Source organism: Berghia stephanieae, chromosome 2, assembly GCF_034508935.2.
Source record: "Berghia stephanieae isolate SIO BIC M18660-M18661 chromosome 2, UCSD_Bste_1.3, whole genome shotgun sequence".
Taxonomy (NCBI): domain Eukaryota; kingdom Metazoa; phylum Mollusca; class Gastropoda; order Nudibranchia; family Aeolidiidae; genus Berghia; species Berghia stephanieae.
The window spans coordinates 71,062,740-71,090,673 of NC_088361.1; the positions used below are offsets into that span (position 1 = coordinate 71,062,740).

General features: G+C 36.9%; 3 protein-coding genes and 1 long non-coding RNA gene across 4 annotated transcripts; 3 read left to right on the forward strand and 1 right to left on the reverse strand.

Annotated features, from left to right (window-relative positions):
• Positions 1-5,000: 5,000 nt before the first annotated feature.
• Positions 5,001-6,642, forward strand: LOC144963720 (uncharacterized). Its single transcript, XM_078897673.1, has 2 exons — positions 5,001-5,115; positions 5,723-6,642. Exon 2 carries the CDS (start codon positions 5,764-5,766, stop codon positions 6,280-6,282), a length of 519 nt encoding a protein of 172 aa, XP_078753799.1. The 5' UTR covers positions 5,001-5,115; positions 5,723-5,763; the 3' UTR covers positions 6,283-6,642.
• A 581-nt stretch (positions 6,643-7,223) lies between these two features.
• LOC144965470 (uncharacterized) lies at positions 7,224-15,935 on the forward strand. Its single transcript, XR_013644023.1, has 3 exons — positions 7,224-7,525; positions 9,844-10,043; positions 14,821-15,935. It is a non-coding gene; the product is annotated as an uncharacterized LOC144965470 (long non-coding RNA).
• A 2,769-nt stretch (positions 15,936-18,704) lies between these two features.
• Positions 18,705-21,044, forward strand: LOC144965469 (uncharacterized). Its single transcript, XM_078900840.1, has 2 exons — positions 18,705-18,870; positions 19,932-21,044. The coding sequence occupies exon 2, from the start codon at positions 20,204-20,206 to the stop codon at positions 20,909-20,911; it is 708 nt and encodes a 235-aa protein (XP_078756966.1). The 5' UTR covers positions 18,705-18,870; positions 19,932-20,203; the 3' UTR covers positions 20,912-21,044.
• On the reverse strand, positions 18,865-25,813 carry LOC144965468 (uncharacterized). Its single transcript, XM_078900839.1, has 3 exons — positions 25,135-25,813; positions 23,971-24,097; positions 18,865-19,823 (listed from the first exon to the last, which is right to left on the reverse strand). Exons 1-3 carry the CDS (start codon positions 25,566-25,568, stop codon positions 18,909-18,911), a joined length of 1,476 nt encoding a protein of 491 aa, XP_078756965.1. The 5' UTR covers positions 25,569-25,813; the 3' UTR covers positions 18,865-18,908.
• Between the last annotated feature and the right edge of the window lie 2,121 nt (positions 25,814-27,934).

Sequence of the window (27,934 nt, forward strand, 5' to 3'; positions counted from 1 at the left end):
GTGGGACTAGCAAAAATCCCCGTTTTTGATGGGAATAGATAAAGGAAGGAACACATTTTGAGTTAGTAAATAAATCAAACTACGTGACTCGCCCTTCCATCCCTATCTCCCCCTATTACTACATCTTGCCTTCTCTACCACTTACTTAAAAGCGAGTTAGACCAACGTAATGGTTAAATTCCACCATTCTCATTTCCTCTGCTTTCCCTCCATCCCAACCCCGCCACTGATAGCCACCACCACCAACAGAACTCCAAAGTTAAGGTAGCGCACCGTCATAATAATAAAACAAAATACAGTCGCATGCTTCACATAGACAGCTAATCACCCACTCACTGCTAATTAGGCATAGTTGCTTAATCGGTCACCCTACGCCTAGCACATTAGGCCTACCAGGTATGTTTCCGAAGTATGTTTCCCTGTCACGCTTAACTCAAATAATTATGAATAACCTCGTATTGGTATCAAATGAAACTTTATTCAATTACCTTTTCAACATAAGAACCGTCACAATGATAAAAGAAAAAAACACACTTCTGCATTCGGAATACGCCACGGTCAAAGATGGTGACCAGTGCCTGCTTGTCCAAGGTCATGATCGCATTCCTCATCAACTCTTGAACCTGGTCCTCATCTTCAAATCGTGGACTTTGCAGCAATCATTTTACCTTTGGAAAAAGATGGAAGTCGCATGGGGCAAGTTCAAGGAGAATAGGGCGGTGTTCCAACTTTTCCCACGAGTTGCCATCGAAAAGCTCGTTCAAAACTCTTGACTTGTGAGCAGGTGCATGGTCATTATGCAGAATGACGCCTCGTTCAAGCCAAATTTTATGGCCCCAAGTTCATTCTGTCAAAGGTTGCAATAGACACACCAACAAGTTCACTTAACTCCCTACAAGTTCTTCTTGACACTTCTTCCACAACAGCTCTCGTTCTCACAACAGTATCGCCACAAGTGACAACAAGAGGTCTCCCAGTCCCAGTGTGTACCTCATCGTGCATGTCAGATCTCCCATCTTCAACTTCCCTTAACCACCTTCTAACAGTTTGAATTTAAGTAAGGAGCATTGTGTTCCAAATCTTTACAAACGTCTCCGTGTATTTCGACAGCAGACTTGCCGAGAAGAGTTGGAAATCAAAATTTGATGACAACTCGGACATGTAGCGTGAGAAGGTTGCATTAATGTTTTGCTCTGTCATTTTCCTTTGATCACGCCTGGACAATGAGCAAAAATACGACACACTTTGCACGTCACACAGTTTTATGACACGATAACCAACATACTTGAACTCTGGCATCGGGATTTCTTGGATATGATGTCATATTATTGGCTCAAATGTTGGTGTATTCTAAATTATTTTTTTTTAAATTGAGCTTTTATAAAGTGCAATATCCACTAAATGTGCTCAAAGCGTTTTACAAGGGGCCCCTGGTCAACAGCAACATTTAACATGTAGGACGGGATATGACGCCTGTTAGGCGATATTACCATTTTTCGGACTAATTATGTAATAGAGTTAGCTTACAGCAAGTGAGTTTAATGAGTTCACGACGATTTTTGTATATCTGGTCATTATATAGAGTACTAGAAAATTAGTTCCTTTGATCGGTGATACTTGGTATTTGGGGATAAAAGCATTACGTTATAGTTGGTATCAATTTATCATTTAGGCGTACGATATTATTTGGGCGTACCGTATTTGTTATTTGGGCGTACGGATTATTAAGGCGTACGACCTTTGGTTATTTAGGCGTAAAAACTGACCTTTGGTGAAAGGAATATTGGAACAGTTTACAATAGGATATAAAACAGTGTTTCTTAGATCAAACGGGGATCATTCTACCTTTTGATTCTATTCTAGATTATTCTGCACTCTATTGACTATGAGCTGCACTTTTCTAGTATGCTGCAAGTTTTAACATCCAACTAAGAAACTTTATTTTACGGACTTAGAAATATTATACGTATATTGAAAATGGTTACTTAGGCAAAATGACTTTAAATTTGGATCGATTTTAAGGATTTGGAATTTATGAAACTGATTGAACTATGACTGTCATGGTCTCAAGTGAGTAAAGAGCTACTTGACTATGCATAAAGATATGTAGAATAAGGCCCCATAATTTACTAGTTACTTTAAAATGAAGAACAATTAACAATTTGTTTAAGATGAAATAAAAAGAAAGATGAAATTTAATTCAATGAGATGAATAGTGATTGTGGCAGTTACAAACAGAAATGTGAAGATATTACGTAAATTATGATGATATAATATCAGGTTTGTAAGGTTCCACTTCCAGGCAGTTGAAAGGGATGGATTATCTATTCATCCGACGGCGGGCTCAGGTTTGTAAGGTTACACTTCCGGCAGTTGAGAAGGGATGAATTATCTATTTCGTCGACAGCGGGCTCAGGTTTGATCCTTGATGTGTCGAAGACTGCACTGTCAAATGTAAAAGCTCCCGGTGTCTTGATGGTGGAGATAAAAATATCCACAAAGTACCAAAAGATAAAAATCTTCAAATATATCAATGTATGAGGAATGGAGCGACTGGCCGTCCGGCATAGATTGTAGAGAGAAGTGAGTGTAGAATGTTAGACCTATCAGCTTTTATATTAAGTGGCTCCGTGACAGAATGTAGAACGAAAGGTATTCACTAATTAGAAATTAATTCGAGGGAAGGCCATTAATAGGATAGATGATCTAATATTAGAAGGTAAAGTTTTTCTAAGCCTACCGAAATATAACTGGAGTGAGATGAATTCAGTTCTTATTAAAATAAAAATTTAATGAGATAATTGTCAACAATCTTTACTGTGACTATGACCATGCTATTTGATTTGGATTTGGAATTTATCACAACAAATAAAACTGTAAGAAATGAAACTTGGAACCTGGATTTTTATTTGAATGTCTTGTTGTACATTCAATTATCATCATCGGCCATTGAACTATTTAGTCATTATTAACATCTACAACACAATGTAAAGGAATATTATTACTATCTATCAAAAACCACTTAATAGCATAGCACCATTATGAGTCACCAATGCATTATACCGGTTTGGGCCGTTTTCATTTTTAACTATCATCGTTATCCCTGTCAAAGTTAATTTCTCGATTAGATTTAAACCATCATCAGCACCAATGTCAAATTGAGAAGGTAGGGAGCGGTTACTGCTATTGATGGTGTGCGCTTGGCTAAGAAGCTCACAACATTGCCATCCGGAAGTAATACGGACCAACACACAAAACTATGTGTAACCATGAACTTTTATAGTCTGGATAATACAGTTAAGTGAGAATTACTCATGAACTGGATGGCAAAAAAAAAAAAAAAACAAAAAAAAACAAAAAACAAAAAAAAAATAACAAAGACCGAAGTGACGTCAACTTCGTTCTATCTATAAGATAAAGATACCGGTGCCCGCTCCCTAATTTCTCAATTTGATATTTTCAAAAACTATAATGGGGCTAGATACTCAATGTCCTCGTCCTCTCGTGTTCATTGTTTGTGTTAGGCTGATGGGCCATAGAACTACACGCTACATGCTACACGCTACACGTTTCATACCCTGGGCCAGATAACTTCACACTATCATGCTACATGCTTCATATTTTGCCAGAGACAGCGGGATTTTGTTTTGTTTTCTCCGAATATGAATTCTGTCGACGAAGATGTTCTGATTTTGATTTTGTTACGAAGGAGAAGTAAACGAAAAGACAAAGCATATGTGACCCTCCGCCTCGAAACGGTATTACGTCGGATTTTTCAATTTTGGGTTTTTGGTACCCAATCATAGCTTATATTATGCTTAAAATTTTGATACCAAATTTATAAAATTCTGATTTTTCATTGCCCAACTATGACCGTTTGAAGTAGGGAGAGTGTAAAAACCAAGTTTTGAGAAAATCGACTTTGAAGTGAGGCACCGTTTTCACACATAATCAAATCAATGGGCAAAGATAACTCCTCAGATACGGGCATTAAAAATTTGACGAGAATAGTAAAATTTGCAGAGACGCCAATTTTCAATTTGACTCACAGGAATTTCAGACACCACTCGGAGGAATTTCAATGCCGAAAGAGGAATTTCCGTACACACAAAAAGGGAATTGGGATGATATTTGGTATTGTGTTTACATATTGTGTAGATCTAAATTGATATATGAACACATTGTCAAATACAACCCCAAAGTTTCCTTATTTCAAGTGAAGAAAAGCTCCAAAACATAATGATGGTAGAGAGGATCATGTTGTGTTGGTGGTAGTAGAAGTAGTAGTAGTAGTAGTAGTAGTAGTAGTAGTAGTAGTAGTAGTAGTAGTAGTAGTAGTAGTAGTAGTAGTAGTAGTAGTAGTAGTAGTAATAGTAGTAGTAGTGATGATGATGATGTCATAATGGCTGTAGTAGTAGTAGTGGTAGTGATGATGATGTGGTGGTGGTGGTGGTGGTGACTGTGGTTGTAGTAGTGGCAGTGGTTGTAGTTGTAGTGATGATGTGGTGTGGGTGGTTGTAGTAGTAGTGATGATGTAGTGGTAGTGGTTATAGTAGTAATGACGATGTGGTGGTGGTGGTTGTAGTAGTAGTGGTAGTGATGATGATGTGGTGGTGGTGGTTGTAGTAGTAGTGATAATGATGTGGCGGTAGTGGCTGAAGTAGTAGTGGTCGTGATGAAGATGCGGTGGTGGTGGTTGTAGTGTATGTGTATGTGTGTGTGTTAGAGAGAGAGAGAGAGAGAGAGAGAGAGAGAGAGAGAGAGAGAGAGAGAGAGAGAGAGAGAGAGAGAGAGTGCTAAAAGTGCATCAAGTGATAAGTAGAGCAACACGAATTTTAAAAACTAACGAGGCTAAAGTTTGAGGTCAAAGTATTTGTTATTAGCTATTATCAGAGAGATTGTATAGCTAACGCTTCGAGAGCTCTCTCTAGCCAAAAAGCCCGTATCTGGGTCAACAGCTGATCGTGGAAATAAACGCGTACAACAATGAGCTAAGATGGCGCCGACACGGACAACACATAACAAATGCCAGTGGTATTCCGGTATCAATTGCTCAAATTCTCGACACAAGAGACCAGATTTAGGTTTTTTCCGTTTCCCAAAGTATCCTGAAAGGTGATAAAATTAAACTTTAATCTATTAACCTTAACAAATAGCTATATTTCTATATTAACACGTCTAGATTGTGTTACTAGAGAAAACGAACATTAGATTTCTGATCCAGTTCTAATCTACTGCACCGTGACTGTGACCCATAAAGGTGGCTCTGTTGGGGGTGAGGCGGGCCATTATCTTCTTCTTCTTCATCTTCATCTTCTCCTTTTCCGTAATAGCAGATGTGATTGATTTAAAACACAGTAAAGGGTAGAGGGCGACGGTGTAGCTACACGGCATTGAATTATAGCCATATATGTTGTGCCCGTGGATTTATGCTTAAAATAATTGAGCTTTTATATAGCGCAATATCCAATAAATATGCTCAAAGCGCTTTAGAGGGATGACTAGATGGGATGTATATTGACTAGACTTGTGATGCCTATGTCTAGAAGTGAGCTTAGTTTTTTTAGAAGTTTATCTAAAGAGAAGCATAAATCTAGTCTCTCTCGGCCAATTAGTATGTGCTTTTATGTATAAAATTAACTCTTAATCTGACCTAGCTCTCAATTAATTACTAATAATAGATCTAGATCCAATATTGAACTGCGTTAGTTATTTTTTACAGGTCCAGGCGTTGGGTCATCAACTTCAGACGTGCTGATTTGGATGACAAGTCAGCTGATGCACTGCACAGACGAAATGTTTTATGTGAAGAACATTTTGATGCTTCCTGTTTCAGTGGCAGTCAAGACACGCCTTCAACAAAATGTGCCACAGGAAATTAGACGGCTGATGTTGCCATCAACTATGCCATCCCTTACACCAATTGAACAGAATGTAACAACTTGCATATATGGGTATGTTGCAGTCAAATTAATGCCCCATGTGTGTACAGACTGTCAAGATTTATTGAAAGGTGACAAGGACCGTGGCAAAGAGAGTCAAGTATTCCTGCATGCAAAGAACCTTCAGGGTTGTAAGCATGGCGGTCTCTGTGCACCAAACTCAGAACTTCTCTGTATCATAGAAATTATGGAAAAGGAATTCAGAAACGCCATTACTCCCACACTGCACATTACTGGTCTGAGAAATAGGATCATTAGACGGCTTGTGGTAAGCATTCCACCCCACATGGGCCTTGGTTGCAAAAATGGAAAGTGTGGCTTACTTTTTTTATGTAGCTAATTTGTTCACTAATGTCAGTTAATGAATCAGACACTGTCAGTGTCAGAAAAACAGCCCACCCATAGAAATAGGAAGGCTGCCACATTTAGCCATGTCGTGTAGATTTGATATGTCGCTGATTTGTTTTCTTACCGGTATGCCTGTTGTTGTTGGCTTCCGTCTGTCTCAGGAGACAATGGATGTCCTACCGGGGTTATCAATTCTGGTCTGTCACTGTCAATCATCGGTGTTGGTGCAGCATTATCCCCCTTTGTGATTTTACTGAGCCATTTTTCAGTTTATAAAATGTGTTTTAGATTAGATTCTACAATACTTACACGAGAGAGAGAGAGAGAGAGAGAGAGAGAGAGAGAGAGAGAGAGAGAGAGAGAGAGAGAGAGAGAGGGGAGAGAGAGTTATGGCTTTGTTGAAAATACAAAGGTCGTTTGTTTCTATCAAGTTTGTTTAAAATAAATCATGATTTTCGCTGTAAAGTTGAGTTAGATTTATTTTTTGTCAAAGTTTCCCCCCCCCCCCCCCCCTTCTCTTTCGCTCTCTCTCTCTCTCTCTCACACACACACACACACATCAGTATTATTATAAGTCTAATTTATTTTAGAATTCGCTCTCTCTCTCTCTCTCACACACACACACACACACACATCAGTATTATTATGTCTAATTTATTTTAGAATCTTACAAAGTTATCGTAACCTGATCTAGAGAATCAAACTAATCTGTACGATTTTGCACATAGTTTTGCCTGAGCCGATAGTAAAGAAAAAGAGCAGCCTATGCAGACGAAACACACATTCAGTGATCCGCGCCTATTTCGTGACACACATTTTTTTCGGCTGATACGCAATGAAATGCATTGTTGTCATGGACAGCGGGAGGAGAGAGAGAGAGCCCTCTAAGCGTTAGCTTATAGATAGAATGCTGATGACGTCACGCAATGACCTACTTTAGTTCCGGATGGCAAAAGAACTTGGCTGGCTTGTAAACATTGATGTGAAACAAGCTCTAGTCCAATTTTTAAAACGTGAAACGTGCCAAATAACTGCATAATCATCGGATGCACTAGAAGACAGGGTCGAGATGGAGTCAAAATGTTCAGGTTACCATCCATGAGGAAGACGAAGGACCCAAAAATAATAAATTTAACCCAGCGGAGACAGTTGCAGCGATCAGAAGAAAAAGGGATTTGGCGATGGCTCAAATCTAACTTGCAGCCACCGAGTTTGCAATGATCATTTTGTTAAAGGTAAGAATTGATGGATAAATTAAAATCTTAAATATTATATATACGATATGAATTAATTTTAATTATTGTGAACAAAGCAAGTTTACTTCGCTCCAACATCATCATGTAGCCATTGTGGGCCATAGCATGTCACGGAGTTGGCGGCAACCGACCAAGGTCCTTGCCTTATTTTCTGACGTTGCAAGTTTATGATTTAGTAAATATGTGTTTTATTCTTTTTCATGGAAGAGAAATCAAATAAAAAATTTCAAACTCGGTGGTCTAACAAAATCTACGGAGAGATTTTTCACCGATGTGACTTTTCTATGCGAAACTCCGAGGTTGGAGAAATCATCTGACTCATCTCAGACTCAGATGTAATCTGTAGTCTGTAGGCGGTCTAGAAGGAATCATTTTAATTTTATGGTCCATACACGGTCCGGATGGATGATCTTTTATTTGTTGTGTTTAGTTATCAGATAGGACCATGAATATTTCATGCATTTCTAGTGCAATATACTCTAAATCAAAACCAAATGCCTCATTACCGATAGTGATAGGGTTACTTTCGTTTTCAAGCTTTGGCTTTTATGAGATTAGGAAGTCTTTCACTGTTGTTCTGGTCATTCATTTTAGAATTATAACTTATGCTTTGTCAAGATTATTTTATTGTGCATTTTAAAAACATGTTCTCCATTTGAAAAAATATTAAAAGTGAGGTTGCGTTTTTCTTAAGTTTTTTTTTTTCGTTCCTCCGTTGGTGGTGTATTGTAAAGTAACACGAACAAACTGCTTTTCTACACCGCTGTTGGACATGTAAATGCTAGTTTTTGACAGAAGTTTAACACGCCGCTTAGTGATTGCCAGTGTCAGTTTATAATGATAGTAATGGTTATTTTTTTACTGACAAAATTAATATTTTAATTATTATTATTTTAAATTTTAATCCAAAGAAAGAAACAATCGACCTCTATCAATCCACTAAAATGACTTTTCATAATTTTCATAGTTAGAAACTAATTTTAACTCAAGGTGAGGATTAGTTATAATGTTTCGTATAGTCATTGAATTAGGGCCTTCATATGGATTTTTTCCCAAATATGACAATGATAATAATAAAAAAATTTCAATTTAAAAAAATTGTCCTTTGGGATCCCGATACTTTAATTGCAGCTATGTGGTATAGTTATCACCGTCATTTTGGAAGGATTAGGGTTCCAGACCCGTTCTGAGCAGTTGAGTCATTGGGAAAGGAACTTTATTCACAATCTCTCACCATACTCAGGCATAAATTGGGTAACTGGCTTTTAACATAGGCCTGCAAATTTGCCGGCATTTCTGGCAATTTCGCTCTGCCGGAACAAAAAATTAATTAAAATACTTTTTCATTTTGTTTAACAGCCTATTGAATTGGTAAAATTCTAAGAAAATATTCTGGGAAATGGGGATTTTTGCTCATGTTATTGAAAAAGCTTCAGCTCGAGGATTTTCAGGCAAGTTTTTCAGGGGGCAGATGCAGGCCTGTTAAACAGCATTGTCTCTTTCCGGAAAAAATGTAATATCGCCTAACAAGCGTCATGTCTCGACCTGCATGGAAATTCTTGCTGTTGATAATAATAATAATGGTATAGATTTATAGTGCGCCAAACATCCCTTCATCAGGAGGGCTCTGGGCGCAAAACATAGATTAACTTAATCATGAAGCCCTAACACAGTACACGAAAAACGCTAATTATACACATAATCAAAAGACAGCCTGTCGGAATAAGAATGTCTTCAATCAACGCTTGAATTCCTCTAGTGAAGAAGTGTTGGCTATAAACCCCTTGCAAAGCGCTTTGAACAAATTTTCATTTCATGGAAATTGCACTATATAATTGTTCTACCCTTGTTCTAATTTGACAAAGCTTGATGTAAATTTAACGGAAAGCTTAAGGATTGTAAAAAAAAATAATTTAAAAATTGAGCTTTATATTATAGCGCAATATCCACTAAATGTGCTCAAAGCGCTTTACAAGGGGTCCCTGGTCAACAGCAACATTTAACATGTAGAACGGGACATGACGCCTTTTAGGCGACACTACAATTTTTCGGACAAAGAAAACGTTGTAAACGGCCAGGTATTCATTTTACACCTGAGTACGGTGAGAGAATGTGAATAAAGAGCCTTTTCCAAGGACTCAACTATGCGTCGAGCGCGAGGCTCGAACCCATGACCTTCCGATCCAAAATCGAGTGTCATACCATAGACCACATAGCCACACAAGGACCAGGACCAGATTGTAATAGGCAAGAAATGACGTCATATATTTCAACAATCAATTTTTTTGCCTTTACAGATCGGAAGGCCAGCATCACTGCTTGATGAAACTGATCCTGATTGGGTTCCAACGTTAAAGCTTGGACATGGGGCAGAGAAAAAAACAGACCATTACTCATGTCTTAAAGATAGGAACAAACGCAATGACTGCAGGCAGAAACGGCTCTAGTTGAACAATCAACAATTGGAGAAACTAGCTCAATCATTGACCATGTAAATGTAAGTGTATTGATTGTATCTGTTTAAAACAATATTTATGTAGGCATGATATCTCTTCCTACATGTTAATGTTAATGTTTCTGTTGGCTTGGGACATCTTGTAGAGTGCTTTGGGTGGATATTGCATGCGCTATATAAAAATAAAAGCAGATCTCACTCTCAGGAAATTTAATAGGTCCAAATCAAGCAATTTTTGGGGGTAAAAAGTGAGATTAGCAACGTTTGTGCCGTTCATTACACTTTAAGGTCATTGCATTGCCAGTTGAAAAGACGTTGAATAGAGAGTGAAAAGATTGTAGATCTATGCACATAACAATAGACAAAGGGCACAAAATCATATTTCATATTGCAAAGTTAAGACACAAATCTATGACTATGAGGAATGTAATAAGACAAAGGGGAATAGAGCACATATCAAGTGACTTCATTTGCTCATAAGGTATGTAAGGAATGCCTGTCTGGTGAGCCAGTAATGAAGTCAAAAGTTTGTCCAAATTGTTGGTGCAAGAACTGACATCAAGAGAAGTTTTTTTTCAAATAACCAGACTGTACAAAAGCTTACATGGTTGAGTTTTAAGACTTTTAACTTCAGAGGTAATAAATAACTGAACAAAAATCATCACTTCATTTGAATCAAAAGCTTTGTCTTTATTATGTTGATTAATTTTGTTTTATTGAATGAATGGGCAATGACAATTAATAAGAGAGGAAGATCCATTAAATTTGAGGGCAATGAAATGAATACTATTGTGAGCATGTCCTTCTATGCTATGGATAGGTTGCCTTTTAGGATAGTTCATACAAAATTAGAAAATCCTGAAGGTTTTTGTCTTTGACTATAGCGTAACAAATTTTAAAAATATAGATTCTCTTTATTCACCTCTAGGGAAAATTTGTCTTTGGAGTCTATTCTAAAGGGAGACTGAAATAACCCAGCCATTGCCGCAACACAGCGCCACAAACTGAGCTAGGGCTGAGGTGACTTGCTCAAGGCCACACAACGTAGTGACAAAGTGTTCTTATGATGAGACAGATAGAATTAAATGAGTTCACCCATATTGATTTATTCCTCAATTATTAAGATCTGGGAGGAAATGTTTTATTAACCTTAAATTATGCCGTTTAAGCTAAATGAATATATTAATATTATAGTCTACATGTTATTTTTACAAGCCAATTGTCATTTCATTGTGGTAAAAGGCAATCTGCACAAATCAGCAGAATGACCAATCAAACGTTTTTTTACAGAAGCATGTACCTATTCCCTATGTATGTACAAAATACACACGCTGGCAACAAATTAAATTAAAAAAATTAATAAATTATATGGCATAAAAGAAAAAACATACATTCCCAGAAATGTAAAATATTATGGGCTAAGTTTGTCCATTTTTATTGGTTATAGCTAGCGGTATCTACAAGAAGTTGATGGTTAGGTGCAGCGCTTGTAACACTCAATGGAATTTCCCGTGTAGAGAAAACATATATGTGTGTTTTTTGTATACTGGTGTAGGAAATACAGTTCTTATTTTTTTTCTTTTTTTGGCGAAGGTCAATAATTGCCCGAACATTACAGTACAGCAGATTTTCTGAGCATACATAGTTTAATTCCACAGGTGATAGAATTACATTTAGTTTTTAAAATATTTGCGTGTTACTTGTAGAGTTTGTAAATAAATAGTTTTAGAATTTTTAGGTTTGCCAGTAATTTTGTGCTCGATGATAAATATTTAACATTTGCTGTACGGAGCAATGGTGATCCACAACTCTATTTTTTTAACCCTTTCCTTGCTAACAGGTTCACCATAAGTCAGGCTGAATTGCTAAGGGAAATTCACAGATCCACCCCCAATTGCTAAGCCAAGGGGCATAACTCTAAATTCAAATACACTTTTTTTTTTTTTTAAATCATATAAAATCACCAAATTCATTTAGAATCAAATTTAATACACCATATTAAAGCCAAAAGAATGCAGTTTAAGAAAATATATACTTTGTTTGGGTTTCTTGTCCACAATGTCTTGTAAAAAATTAATAAAATCCAAAAAATGAAAAAAGCGGATATGAAAAGGCAGTGTTTTTGTTCTTTCTTACTGTTTTTCTGTCACTTTTTAAAATTTTCATGAAATTTTGAATAACACGATCCTCCATGAAGATGGATGTTGCACAAATGGCACCCTGTCGTGGTCTCCCTTGTTCTGCCACTTGCCATTTTGATGCCATCCACAGCACACTGATAGCAGCGTCGCTTGCGTCCAGGCATAGCTGACAAGGAGTGTGTTGATGCATAAGGCCTAGATTGTCCTGCAGCTGATGGTTCCTCAGTTGGATTTCTTTTTGATGCTGCTCTCCTTAGTAGTGACTTAACAATGGAAGTCCTGAACAGCAGGTGACTTGAGGCTGATGTGCCCCGTGGTGCACGTGGGCGAGCAGATCTCAAGAGTTGAAATGAATTGATGATGCAGACCTGAAGTAAATACCACACCACATAGCGCCACCATTTTCTCCCTGATCTACCCACAGAGTAGTAGGACCTGTATTGGTCATTTAAATCTACACCAAACATCCCTGAATTGTAATCGTGAACAGGTCGTGGAATCTCCAGGTTCACAACTCCGACCTTGGAACGACGAGGAACAACAGTTGTGGAAGGGTCCGATGAACTAGAAATCACATTGATTTGCCTCTTGTCCATCCACTGGGTAGCAACCATAAGGCCATTTTGCTTCATGGCCACATCCCCTCTCCTCTGTTTCTGTTTGCGAAGAGGCCATCCCTTCCTGTTGGGTCGAATTGTCCCACAACAGTATGTACCCCGCCGGAGGAGGTCAGCAGCCAGACGTGGAGAGCTAAAAAAAATTGTCAAAATACACGATGTGATGAAGATCCAGATAAGGTTGCACCATAGAAAACACAACGTCATAGCCCTGGCCATGGGGAGATGCTGCCTCGTTTTTACCGGTGTAGACCCTGAAGTTTAGCAGGTAGCCAGTGTCAGACTCGGCGAGACACCAGATTTTGATGCCCCATGGAGTTGGTTTATTTTTTATGTATTGTTTGAATGACAGTCGACCCGTGAAACCCACCATTCCTTCATCTACTGCAAGTTTTTGTTTGGGTTTGTAGAGGGCGTAGCATTGTCCCCTGACATGGTCGAGGAGAGGACGCACTTTGTACAGAGGATCAAACGTCGGAAGATCACGAGTTGGTTGTTGCGAACTATCCGCCAAGTGAAAATATTGGTGGATCCTGGTAAAACGTTGACGACCCATTACATCAGCAATAGCTGGCTCACGCCAAAAGGGATCAGAGGACCAGTAGAGTGCAGTTTGAGGAAGCTTTTTGAGGCCGAAGAAGATGTTGATTGCGATGTACGTGCAGATGTCGCTGTAGTCAACTGGCTTCCAATATTTGTCTTCTTCGCCTTTTCCTTGCTGCTGTTGTTGGGCATATATGTTTGTTTCTGTCACCATCCTCTCCAACTGCTCATCACCAATAAACAGTTGGAATAAGTCAAAAGGCTCATCCCCTTCAAGTGAATGGACAGGTCCTGAGGCCTCGGTGAAGGGTTGCATCCGTGGTGTCACGTCGGATAGAATGTCTGACCAAGTGATTTCCTCATCGCCCGTCGCCGCTTGTCCATCATCAGATGCTGACATGAAAGAAAAAAAAAGAAGAAAAATGGATTTAGTAATAGGTCAGTGACTGATTAAATAGGTTGAAAATGTAGAGAAAGAGGAAGAGATGGAGAGTTCTGAATGACAACATAAAGGACAAAATGATATATAATGAATGATGATGTGTTCAGGGAGGTCCCAGCAACGTGTAGGTATTTGCTTATAAAGGCCTAACATGTGTTGCTTAGTGGAAGGATGGGGGAGCTAAGTAATTACTGATGTCATATTACTGTGAAATATTCTTAACTTACAAATAAACTGTATTATATCTATCTATTTAGAAGCCAAACACAAAGCAACTCAAGTTTAGTTATCAATATCACTTGAATAACGTCATTTTCTTTGTTTACACTCACCTTGGCTGTCAGAATCAGAGTCCGAGTTAGATCTAAACTCTGGTTCTAGATTCTCTGGCTCCACATCGATGTCTGATTCATTATCATCTTCCTCAAAATCGTTCTCAAAAACAATAGAATTCAAAAATTCGAAGGCCATTGCAACCAGATTCTGTCTCAAACTTTGCTTGGAACAACGTGAAAGTAGGCTATTTCCAACTGGGCACAGTTTCAAAACGAAACTGAATAAACACATCCGGTTTCGATATACGGAATCGGCAAACCCCGATTAAAAACGTGGATTTCGCACTGAAACGAAGTTTCTCGAGAGCTCGTTGCTATGTTACGCTAAAACGAGGCCGTTCGCGAGAGACGCATCCAGTCTCATTAGCATGTGATCGGTAATGTCGCATCCAGTCGCATTAGCAAGTAATCGGTAATGTCGCATCCAGTCGCATTAGTAAGGAAAGGGTTAAAAGAATAGATTTCCACATAAATATGCCAAACCATTTTGGAATTCATCATAAGGTTCAGGCACTATTGGCATTTGAAGTTGAAGTCAAAGAAAAACTTTTAAAAAAAATTATTTCGACCTGTAAAATGAATGACTTGCGTATTTGAGGAAATGGGGCTTGAAGTTTTCTTTCAAACATATCAAAATATTAAAATTAAAATTCCCAGTGACACGATAGACGCCAGAGGTGGTAGGTCAATAATGTACTATTTGCTCTATGTATTAACTTAATCTTGGTATTTCTTTTACAGGATTGTGAAGACAGACATTTCAGGTTCCCATCTTGATGCTGAGCAGAAATCACTTGTCGACACACGGAGTCCACTATAACCCAATTTTTGGGAATGGCGAACCTGAAACGAAAAGAAACAGTCAGACTTTTTATTCATTCTTTTCCAATAATGCTTGATTTTATATACCTTTGTAATCCTTTTCATTCTTTTCATTAGACTAATACATGTGTTAAACATTTTTACTTTTGCCCGAAATGTTTGTGAAAAAATTGTATTAGTTGTAGTATTACTACTAGTAGTAGTAGTATTACTTCTGTTACCATTATTATATAGCAATGACTATGAAAAATGTTTTTTTCTCTTTTTGAAGAAAATTTTTGTCTAAAATCCAAGCCCTATCTCCACTGAGTAAAAATGTTTTTGAATTTTGAAAATCCATTCATAAATAAACAAGTTATACAGTTTTAAAGGTGTCATTTATTTGGATGACCCGCAAAGAGGAAAAAAACGCGAAAATATGGGACGCTTTTTCGGCATTTTTTTTTTTCGACCTTTGGTTGTATCTTGCGTAATAAGTGGATTAAAAGATTGAAACTTGAAGAGCAAATTAGGATGGTGTTTTGTAAAATATGGGAAAAGTACTCGTCATATTCATATGAAATTTTACAACCAAAAAGAAGAAATGTTCATGTATTACTTTGTCAGCGACAAAACCTCTACGCCCGGTAGTTTTAGAAATATTTTACTCCAAAGAGTAAAAATCTATTTTTAACGGTCTTCTGGTAATCGCACGAGTTTTGTCGCTTGACATAATCTAAAATGACCTTTTTTCTAACAGTGTGCCAACTTTCAGTCATATTCATAGATAAACAGCGGCGTAATTAATTTTTTTAAAATAGCATATACGAAACGGCTTCGTCCCATATTTTGACGCGAATTCGGGCACTTCGTGAGCGAAAAAGAGGCCCAAAGATTTGTGCGGGATAGTCATTGCTATATTATATGTTCTGCAATAATATTCAAAACCTAATAATATTTTTGAATTGGCAAATAAATAGAAATCCATTGTATATTTAAACATGAAGTTGGAGCACAATAAAGAAAATAAAGTACTGTAATGACTTTTTTAAAAATTTGTTTTATCCGTTGCTTTTGTAATTTGATGGTGAATGCTTGACTGAGTTCTCATTTTTCTACCCGGGGTGTGGGGTCATTGACCTTCCATTGTGGGCAAGGTCATTATTGCTTTCTTCACCCCCCTATGTCTGTATTCTTTTTCAGGTAGCTTTCTATCTTTGTTTTGGAATAAGATTACATGCTTTTTTTCCCTGTCCTTAGATGAGAGAGTGACAAATGGATGTAAATTTATTTTGTGAATTTATAATCATCATTTTATAAACAATAGACTGGGTGGGGTCTTTGACTTCCCATGGTGGCAAGAGGTCATGCTGTGTCCTCTATCCCTTATATTGTTTTCCAAGTTTCTTTATGTCCTTGTCTTGGAATGAGATTACTTGGTTTTGTCCTTTCCCTTGCCGGGGTCATTGGCTGAGAGAGAAACAGTCAAATGAATATTGTTGGTTTTGGGAAAAAAAATAATTTTTGTCTTGTAAATCAATTCGCGTAAATTTTTTTTTATTATATTATATATATATATATGTGTGTTATTATAATATGGGGGGCGAAGTGGCCGAGTGGTTAAGGCAGTGCACTGTGATCCGGATGACCCAGGTTCGAGCCCCGCTTCAGGCACTTTAGTTTTTTTTTCCTTGAGCAAGATTATTAACCCCCAATTTGCTCACTTGGACAACATGGGTGATTCCTGTTGACATCAGACATCTTGTTTGATGAGTTATCTATATTCCTTCGTGGAATGCCTAGGCGACGATATCTTATGATATCGCTGCGCAAAAGGCATAACGTAACTTAATATAATATAATAAAAAAATAATACGTGAACGTTTGAGTGTATTCCTCTTAGGGGGGACCTGTGCTTGTGTCAGGATGAGACTTTTGGGTGTTATCAGACTAAGTACACTGATAGCATTCTCTTGGAATCTACATTTGTTCCTCTTTGTCTTACTTTTCTTGTGTGCTTTTAATTGTAAATCTGGAAATTTTTACAATCCCATTTTATTCCTTTTTACTGGTGCTGAAATGTGTCGCAAGTGCAGTAAAACCCTTAAATCAAACATAAACATTTGAGTGTATTCCGTCTCTGGATGGAACTGTTAGGCGATCTCAAAACTAAGCACATTAATAACTTTGATCTACTTCTGCTCTGTATTTGATCCAAGCCCATTTTTCTTACTACGTATTTCGCAACAGCTTTTAATTGTGCTGAAAATGACCTAATAGTGTCGCAAGCACCAAAAGTAGTCCATCAGAACCATTAGGTCTATAGAGCCAGATTTCATCCCAGTTTCTATAGTGTGAAAATAATAACTTGTTACCCTTCGAATAGGGCGCTTTTCTATTGCCAAATTACTGCTGGGTGTACAAAAATAAAAGAAAGGGGAGGGGGTGGGGTCTTAACTTCATCTAGGATATATCTCGGTCTCTTTGATTGTGAAATGGGTGCTCTACCAACTGAGTTAACGGGACTGCCATGAGTCGCAAAACCATTTAAACGTTTATGTCCGAACATACTGACTGAGCAAATGTGAGTAAAGAGGCTTTTCCAAGGACTCGACTGAGTCTCCCATAGTAGAACTTGAACCTATTAAAGAAGTTTCTTATTTATTTTTTTTTTTTAAGTTATTCATATTCTAGTTCAAGAAAATTCATTGTAATGAATATAGCCATGTGTTAAAAACCTCTATATCGTATTATCAATCCTGCATAGAGTAATATAAATAAATGTAGAAATCAAAATAATAATATGTAATAACAGTAATAATAATCATAGAAGTGAGATGAAAACGGGGGGGGGGGGGGGGGGGGGGGGGGGTGTTACCTTAGCAGCTAGTACCACTTTCCCACAGCTAGGAGGCTTAAACCATTTTACATCCGTCACCCATCCATTGTAGGCCTGATTATAAGTAGTCAGTCCCCTGTAAGCATGAAAAAAAAAATTGTGGCAATGGTGGTAATATTATTAATTGAAACTAGAGGATAAAAACTGTTGTTATCACACTTAGTTAACAACAGTGAATTAAATTTGCTGTGAAATGTGGAGTACTCATCTGAAAGGTTATTAGAATTATTCAGAGAGACACAATTCCATAACTCAACATCAGCCGTGGGGCTAAAAATTATATAGTTGGGGGATTGACTAAAATATCGAATAAAAAAGTAGTTATTCAATGGAGCCGAAGTTTAACCTGGTTTGAAAAGCGCGAAACGGACCATAGCAATTGCTACCCTTTTGATAGGACTCAAGTCTATGTCAAAGTACTTTCCGCTAGATCTAACAGATTCAGACACCCAATCACTGCTGGATTGACAAGGGGAGTGGGATTAGAAAAAAAATATTCACTCGGGATCAAGCTCAGTCCCTTGGAATGGGGCGGGGCTTTTAAAACAGTCTTATGGGCATGATGTTTTGTTACTGTACTAATCAGTTTGATTTGGACTCGGGACCACATTGATTTCATAGTCATTGCCTGCCCTGGTGTTTTTAATTTAAATTATTATTTATAATCTTTGGTGAATTCGGAGGAATTCATCACCTTAAATGCAAAATAGTTGAAATTTGAATGTAACCACAAAGACTCATTGATCCACTACTTAGACTGACTTAACTTAGACTAAACTTACTAAGACTAGATAAGATGATCACGACTCGTGAAGCAGATCATATCATATTAATATTCCCGTGTCAGGTTCGACATATCTTGTCTTCTGTGATTTTTTGAGAATGAATCTTACAATTAGCCGTGAATGGTGTAACATAGTATAGGTATGGGACTACGAACAGGAGTAGGGACACAAGTGTTAGGAGATTTACTTCCCGAGAAAGACGACAGGAAAAAATAGACAGGGAGACTGCTGCAAAGGCTCTAATCCAGTTGCAACAATCTGTTGACTCTGTTTCTGCAGAACTGGATGAAAGAACCAAAGACGTTGGTAAGCATAAATAACATGAAGAAACAGGTCTAGCCACGTTACAAGATAAAAGTAATCAGAGCGTTTGTGATGCGAGTGTATATATTTGATACTTTCTCAATCATTTCCTTGATGAAATTCTCATCTCGACTTACTCTGACAAGCAGACAAGTCTTGTTTGTTGCAAGGAAAAAGTCACAATATTTAACACCACTGATTAACATATGCATCTGCACTTGAGAATAATATTGATGTGTTTTCTTCATTGCGAGGGAGTCATTATGTTGAAATAGTGGAAAATTATTGTCTGTACTTATGTCATGGGGTAACCCGTCCTTGTACTTGTAAGGTGATTTAATCTCTAAACAGCCTTTACCGCAGCAATCACAGTGTACAACTCCATCCGGCGATGCCCCCAAAAAGGGATACATCTTATTTAAAATCAGGCCTGATGAAGAACACGAAAAGTTAGTGTGCAGACCAGATTGGTGATTCGTGTAGACTTTACGTGCTGGCTCCTCCAACTCTCTTCCGTGCTTGATAGCTGGCACATTGCTTAAATCTTTTCTCTCCACCATTGTTTTAACTATGGTATCATCACTCCTGGCATGCAATATTTTGTGCATAGTTGAAGATGTTACTCTTCCATAACGGTGCTCAAACCACAAGACAGATTGAGATTGCTTTCTTGTCTCTTCTTCAAGACACTTAATTGCTGCATCTGTCATACTTTTTGTCACTGCCTCTAGAAACTTGTCCTTAGAATTTTTTATTGCTTTCTCAATGGTCAATGGCACATCATTTGTACAACTGAGAGATTTCAGCACGACTGAATTAGGAAAACGTTGTTTAATATCATCCAAATCTACAGTTTTTGTTGAGATTTTTGGACGAGCAGGAACTGGAGTCGAACAGTTATCTTCACCATGTTTTGGTTTCTTAAAGTTGATATCACGAAGTCTTGCCGGTTGGACCTGATGAGAAAGAATAAACGATGACTTGTTAAACATATATATATATATATGTAGTGTAATTATTAAATTATTGCACATATTCTAACTTTTCTATGTTTCTTCTTTCAGGAACTCAAACAGATGGCAGTGTCTCTGACATTGTTGAAAAGTGTGTAAGGGACTGTTTGAATCTTCGTGGGATATTGGCTGAATTGAGGGAAGAAAATAATAAACTTAAGAGAGATTTGGCAGATCAACGATTTACTTTCAACAATGTAAAGAAAGACATTCATTTTTTCGCAGGAGTGACTATTGACTGTTTCACATTTTTATCAACGGAACTTGCTCCTGTTCTTCAAAACAAATCAATTTCTTGTGATGATCAGTTGTTATTGGTTTTGATGAAAATTAGACATTTTAGCAGCAATATAGATTTAGCATTAAGATTCAGGATTTCCAATTCATCAGTGGCGAGAGTCATTCATAAAGTAATTCCTGTTTTAGCTACTTTTTTAAGACCATTGATTGTGTGGCCAGAAAGAGATGTCTGCCAGAGGAACATGTCATCTCTTTTTAAGTGTTTTCCAAATGTCATTTCTACTATAGATTGTTTCGAAGTTCCATTTTCTAGGCCCGATGGACTCACTGCCAGAGCTCAAACATGGAGCAATTACAAACATTGCAATACTGTAAAATTCCTCATTTCCATAACGCCTTGTGGAGCAATTTCATTTGTGTCGGCTGGATGGGGAGGGAGAGTTTCAGATAAACAAATCACATGCGACTCTGGCTTTTTGGATAAACTTGAGCATGGAGATGAGATTCTAGCTGACAGAGGATTTTTGATTAGTTCTGAATGTGCTGCGAGAGGAGTTACAGTTCATTTGCCTGCTTTCACTAAGGGAAAGAAGCAGTTAACAGGAAAGGAGGTTGTTACTTCTAGACAGCTCTCTCGTCTTAGAATTCACGTAGAGAGAGTCATTGGCTTTGTTAAAAAGTACAAAATTCTACAGGGCCGACTGACGATTAACCTTGTTCCCCTCTTGGATGATATTGTCGTTATCGTAGCAGGTCTTGTTAATCTACAGCCTTCTCTTCTTCCCAGTTAAGATTAATTTATATATTATCTAGAAATAGGACACTAACATATGTGACGAACAGTGTTATATTGGAATGAACTAGAGCTGAAGATTGAATTTAAATTGAGCATGTTATGATTAAAAAGTTTGAGACTTTGACTAGTTGGAGAAAATGCGTTCCGGCTTCTAAATGGGGTTCAATAAATCAAATAGAATTTCATAATTTTGTCTTAAAAATCAGTTTTCCATGACTAATTCACCCCGATTTAATACATGGTGGATCACATATAAAAGAGAGAGATTGTAGTGTTATTTCCTTTGCAATGTTTCAAATATGAGTTGAGATCTTCATTCCAAGCTAGGAATCATGGTGATAAATGGTTAAAGCTTCATTTTCGATAATGTTGGGATGTAAACCTTTTTACTGGCGCTGGAATGACCTAGATATGTCGCAATCGCTGCGACACGGTTAACGACAAACAAATATTGACCTTTTATACAGCGCTATATCCACTAAGCCCTTTACTAGCGGTCCCTGGTAACAGCAACACTTAACATTTAAAACGGAACATGATGCCTATTAGGCAACATTACAATTTTGTTTTTGGACAGAGAGAACACTGTACTCATTTTGCACCTGAGTATGATGAGAGAATGTGAGTAAAAAGCCTTTTCCAAGGACTCAACTATGCACCAGGCGAGGCTCAACCCCAGGGCCTTCCGGTCCGAAGGCAAGTGTCATAATACAAGACCACATAGCCGCAGTCTTTCACAAAATAGTGTTGTTTGTTTTTTTAAATTTGTTGACACATTTCAGGTTTGAATAACTCCAAAGCTATGTAAGATTCCATCAAACTTTTTTCTGCCATAGGTGTGGTCTATTGTTAAACCTTAATATCAATCGCAACTTGAACTTGAATAAATTATGCACATATGGCAAATAACTGTTTTTGTCAATAAAAAAAAAAAACCCCATTGTATATGTCAATGATTAATTTTTAACATTTAGATATTTAGAAGGGAAATTGTATTAGAGAGAGCAATCATTGCGATTATGGGATTTTATTTTGTACTGCTGAACTGCAGTATCGGTACAATGTTTTTAAAATTAAAATGAAAATATATATATCAATTTCATTGAAAGATAAAAAAAAAAAAAGAAGTAGTCCATCAGAGCCATAATGCCCATGGAGCCTGAATTTGTGTAGCGTGAAACGGACAATAACAATTGCCTGTTACCCTTTGGATAGGACACTAGTCTCTCGCTGAGATATAATAGACCCAGCTACCCATGCACTGCTGGGTAGACAGGGGAATCAGATAAAAACTCTTGACTGCACTTTGGATTGATCCCATTGCATGTGAAGCGCTTATGGGAACCCTTGTTAATTTAGCAATAAATATACTGTTTTATCATGCAAATTGAGTATTTTTTGGGAAGAAGTATGCCGTTAGAATTGATAAATGTAGTACTATACCTGTTGTTTAAATTTTGTATTTTGTTATTTCTTTGTGGAATATTGCAACACATTTTCAATTTCATTGATTACCTCTATAATGCTGGATTGTTCTCGGAATAAAATTTAGTTATCTTTTCAAGCTGCTTTCCTCTGTAAATTATATTTATCATATTATGGTACTGTGACTATGGCTTAATTGCTGGGAAGTGGAAATCAGAAAATAGGGCTAGGACTGCTAATTTACTAAGAAGTTAATCTCTTGTTTGGTCTAACCAGAAGCCAATGATATTAATATGGGCTTACTTATCTAGTCTCACTTGTATTGATTTACAATTTACAATGATTATTGCTCTTCACTTATTTCATACACTCTACTTATACAACCACCACCACATTATTGTCCCTACCAACGCTAATACTACACTCCCACCAATACTACAACTACCACCACATCATCATTCCTACCTCTGATACTACACCACCACATCATCATCCCCACCACCACTACTACTACAACTACCACCACTACTACTACAACTACCACCACATTACCATCCTATCACCACAACTACTACAAGCAATCATTTTCACCCCAGTCTTACATCTGTCCATATATAGCTTGTGCGGCTATAAGGTAGAGTGGTATGGCTCGAGTTTTCAGGTCCGAAGGTTCAGGGTTCGAGACATGCTCTGAGTGGTGCAAAGTTGAATAATTGGAAAAGTGTCTTTACTCACATTGTTACCGTACTCAGGTGTAAAATGAGTACCTGGTCGTTTACAGCATTTTCTCTGCTGGAATAAAATGTAATATCGCCTAAAAGGTGTCGGGTCCCGTCATACATGTTGAGTGTTGCTGTTGGTTAGGGGCCCTAATAAAGCGCTTTGAGCAAGTTTAGTGGATATTGGATTATATAAATGCTCTAGTTTTTCGGATTTTTAAATAAAGTGTAGTATTAATCCTCCCCTGATTCGCGTGGGACACAGAGGCACAGCTATCATTACCATTCATATCCGATTATTATATCTGACGTGCTTGATATCTCTTTGTTATTCATTCATAACAAACTGTTGTTTAGCAGACATGCTTGCGCTAAAAATTTGGATGGAGAATTTAAAGTTATGCCCATGTATTTCTAAATTGAATCCCGCAAAGTTTAATAAGCAGGAATCAACATACATTTCTTTTTTCCTTTTCCCCCTTCAGGCTGAAGGGTAAACCATTTATTTCAGAGGGGCGTTTTAATATTTATATTCTATTTACGGAAGGTTGTGATAAATTAAAAAAAAAAAAAGATGAGCATTTTCATTTATATTCGTGCAATATCCACTAAATGTGCTCAAAGCACTTTACAGCAACACTTGACATGATGGACAAGTTGTGTCGCCTTCAAGGCGAAATTACACTTTTTTAAATTCTTCGACAAATACAACACTGTTTTCTACCAGGTGCCCATTTTACAATTGAGTGCGTTGAGAGAATGTGAGTAAAGAGCCTCTTCCAAGGACTCACAAAGCAACAGTAGTTAGTAGCGGGTTGTTACGAAAAGTGGGTTTTTAGGTAGTTACAACTGTATTAAAATGGTGGCGATTTAGGCTATCATCAATATAAAAAGATGTTTGTAATCCAACCTTTCTTTTCGCTGTTGAGTTCCAATTACACAGTTCACTTGTTGAGGCTGTCTGCGTTAACCCAGTTCTGTTTGCAAATTCAACTTTGAAACAAAGTGCTGCAGCATGACTGCATGTTTTTCCAATCCTGCAACAAAATAAAATTGAAGAGAGTCAAAGCTTTTCGTAGGCCAATTTTTAAAGTGGCTGAATGTAACAAGGGCAAGAGATTGCTCTGCAGCTCAATCAGTAGAGAATCCAGCAGGGCAATTAACCCGTGCTTCAGTTAAGATAATCAAACCTTCTATGTACCAAAATACAGTGCGCATGACCTTTACAGCAGAGTCTCTCATCTTTGCTTTTTGGGGTTTCGGTTCCCCACGGATTTTCCTTTGAAATTTCAGGAAAACGTTCTCAATTTTCAAAGCAGAGGATAATTCATAACTTTCCTGAAATTTCATGCACATCAAATCATACCTTCATAGTCAGCACAATTTATATTTGTTCAACCCTCATACTGGGACAGACTTGCCAACCAATATTATTTCTCATTTCATAATATACTTTTAGGTCCAACATTTAATATGGGATGTTGATTACAATATGCCGAGTGCAAAAAGTCAGAGTTTGAAGCAAAAAGGGGGAAATTATAAAATTGGAATAGTTAAGGTCATTAAATTCGTTATCCACCTAAATGAGAACATGAGTAGCCAGACAGATGATTGTCATGGGAATTGCTACCCTCTTCAAGCTTGATAAATCTCTATATATTTAGTGAATGTTAGATTTTAAATTTTATTTGGTTGCACATGTTGAAAATATAATTTTTTGAGGGGAAAAAACTATGAAAAAATTAATATCGAAAGGGTTTATTATTATTAATAGCCTAGCGAAATGTCGGAGAATATTGAATGTTAATGTTAACATAATCACTTTTCTCCTCCCAACCTTAGGCCGTTACCAGTGGCGTAGATAATTATTATTTCTTTATTTTGCTGTTTGTTTTCTACCACTTTTTTGTGAAAGAAAAATAAAATAAAGGCAAGGCCACCATACCATGGGGTGGTCCGTGCACGATTTAGTGAAGTCACTTGATTTTATTTTCCAGCTCCAATCCACATCATAAAAACAATAACAAAATTCTATAACTTAATTCTAATAGAGGCAAATTGAAAAATAACTTACCCGGCCATACATGTGCAGTGAGTCGTGATTATTTTTGCAGTTTCCACCTCGAGTATAACGTATGTGTCATACAATTTTGAGTTTTGTCCTTGTCGTTGACTCGGTAAAACCTTTGATTTCAAGGCACAGTACTCAGCTGACGTTCCATTTGAAGGCATGTGAATTAGAATCTCCTGAACATGGCCGTTAATGGCATAATTATATCCATCCATACTTTTGAAGGCCTTTGTTTCTTCAAGGCTGTAAAGGCATGTTTCATGGATAAAATAATTTACAATGTCAAAATAACCTAGAGAAGGCCATCTTCTTGGATTGTTTATCCACTCAATTGAAGTGTCTCCAAACGGATCGGGAAAAGACGATCCATCACGTAATTTTAATTTATTTTGATAAATGTTTCTATCCTGAGGTGAAAGAGAATTAACGTAATCCATTGTTTCAGATAATAAATTTGTAAAAAGAGAAAAGAAGTTGGAAAATAATCTCAATGCGGTGTCGGCGATTCGATAAATGTCTTACTTCCACTATTATTTTGATGATCAGCTGATTGACTCTTGCCTCCTGGGTAATCTCGCGGGCTTTTTTCAGAACGAGGGGTGGGAGTGGCTAATAACGATTAAATAATACAGACTTACCGTCGTGAAATGTGTAGACCGTGGAGACAGAAACTTGTGGTCGTGACGAGTAGCTGGGGGAATTAGGGACACAAAACCCCCGAATTGTGCAAATTAGTGATGAAAGCATGATTTTTTTATGAAAAAAAGTTCGTGCTCTAAGGTTTAAATTGTGATATAGAACCACTTTCTCATCACTCCAAGAGCTGAGATATCAGCAATTTAAATCGTGTAAAAATTCACGGTGGTGATGAAACTTGCCGCCTTCACAACGACATTTTGCTTTGGTGTCAAAAGGTCACAGACTACGTCATCGGTACCGAGTACACATGTACACTTAAATCGAAATCGGAAATATAACTTATCATTTATTCATAACATACAACTTATCAAATTCATTCATTTAAGAAGAGAGTAACATAATTTTCAAAAGTATTTTTTAAAATCCAAAAGTATACCAATTTTGTTATTTCAAATTTTACCGGCATCGGAACGCGGAACATGAGATTGTGAAATCGAAGAAATCAAAGTTGTGGTGGTCGAATACGAATACGAAAAAAAAAAAAAAGATTTTTTTCCCCCTCTCATATCTTTTGTATATTCCGATAGCTTTCAATGAGTATAATTTGTATTTTCTTAATGTCTTTTTAAATTAGAATTATTTGAAAATAATAGACTTCCGCTCATGTGAAGATATCTATAAACAATGCATCGCATTCTGCGGTTGCTAGTTGTGTCGTCTGCATTCGGGTCGGCGAGGTCACGAAACGGTGTCTACTTGAACTCTGTCGCCTTTTACCCACCTCATCATCAAATAAATAATAATAATAATAATAATAATATAATAATAATAATAATAATAATAATAATAAATAATAATAATAATAATAATAATAATAATAATAATAATAATAATAATAATAATAATAATAATGATAATAATAATAATAATAACAATAATAATAATAATAAAATAATAATAATAATAATAATAATAATAATTAATAATAATAATAATAATAATAATGATGATGATGATAATAATAATAATAATAATAATAATAATAATAATAATAATAATAATAATAATAATAATAATAATAATAATAATAATAAATAATAATAATCATCATCATCATCGTCATCATCATTAGCAGCATACCGAACACCTAGATATCGTTTAAGCATCAATGTTTATGTGTCACACTAATTCAACACAGTTATGTCATTATTGTGGTTTGCGTAATAGTATGGTACAAATCAAATTTCAGGTTGAAAATGTCCGTATCATCATCTTTAACATCACGGTCATGAACATCGCCTCATCCCCATCACCAACAATCCCGTGATCAAGTCACTTAACCCATTAAATCATGGCATTGACAATGTACTAAATCTTGTACTAACTACTAACAATTATATAATGGCAAAATGCAGTATTGAGGTGGATTGGTCAAAATAATTCATTTGTCGAGATAAAAAAATTAAAAATTAGAATGTCCAGCTCTGTCAAAGCGCACATATTGTGGTCAATGGTTCGTGACTTTTGTAGCGTAGCGTTCTACCAGCTATGGTGTTAAGACTTTTAACGGATTAGAAAATGATAGCGACAAGCTCGATTTGTCTGTTGAAGACCGCTCTCAGGATACACTGGAGGTCCTGAAGCAAAATGATACCAACTGGCACAAATTATGTCGCTTTGATATACGGCCACAAAAAAATCAGAAGGCTTGCTGTGAAAAATGAGAAATCACAAGAAAACTTGTCAAATTATCCCGATGTAGACATTCTCTCATCATCCCACTGTCAAGGAGGCAGAATATGCGTTTCCCTCAGATGACGTTATCACAAGAAATAGGACACATTGTACGCTTTGCAACAATAAGATGAAGCTTCCCTCCATTCAATAATGAGAAAAGACATGAACGAAAATATCCGCGTGGCTGCAGAAATTATAAACGATGACCAGATTCTCTCCATGTTCTCAAATGGTGATTTGATTGCGCAGGAAGTTCATTATCAGGAGAAGATTTGTCATGTCCGTTTTATGAACATAAAAATGCTGAATATTACAAAAACAAACAAAGTTCTAATTTTGCTGTTGCTGAAATTGTTTTTTCTCTTCTTCTTCTTCTTCTCTTCTTCTCTTCTTCTTCTTCTTCTTCTTCTTCTTTCTTTCTTCTTTC

Bases quoted from the DNA above. Each gene is read 5' to 3' on its own strand.
- LOC144963720 (XM_078897673.1), top strand. From the start codon at position 5,764: ATGACAAGTCAGCTGATGCACTGCACAGACGAAATGTTTTATGTGAAG.
- LOC144965469 (XM_078900840.1), top strand. From the start codon at position 20,204: ATGAAAATTAGACATTTTAGCAGCAATATAGATTTAGCATTAAGATTC.
- LOC144965468 (XM_078900839.1), bottom strand. From the start codon at position 25,568: ATGGATTACGTTAATTCTCTTTCACCTCAGGATAGAAACATTTATCAA. The intron at 24,098-25,134 runs GTAAGTTATTTT...ATTTTGTTGCAG, and splicing joins CACTGCACATGTATGGCCGG to GATTGGAAAAACATGCAGTC. The intron at 19,824-23,970 runs GTTGGATTACAA...CTTTCTCATCAG, and splicing joins ACTCAACAGCGAAAAGAAAG to GTCCAACCGGCAAGACTTCG.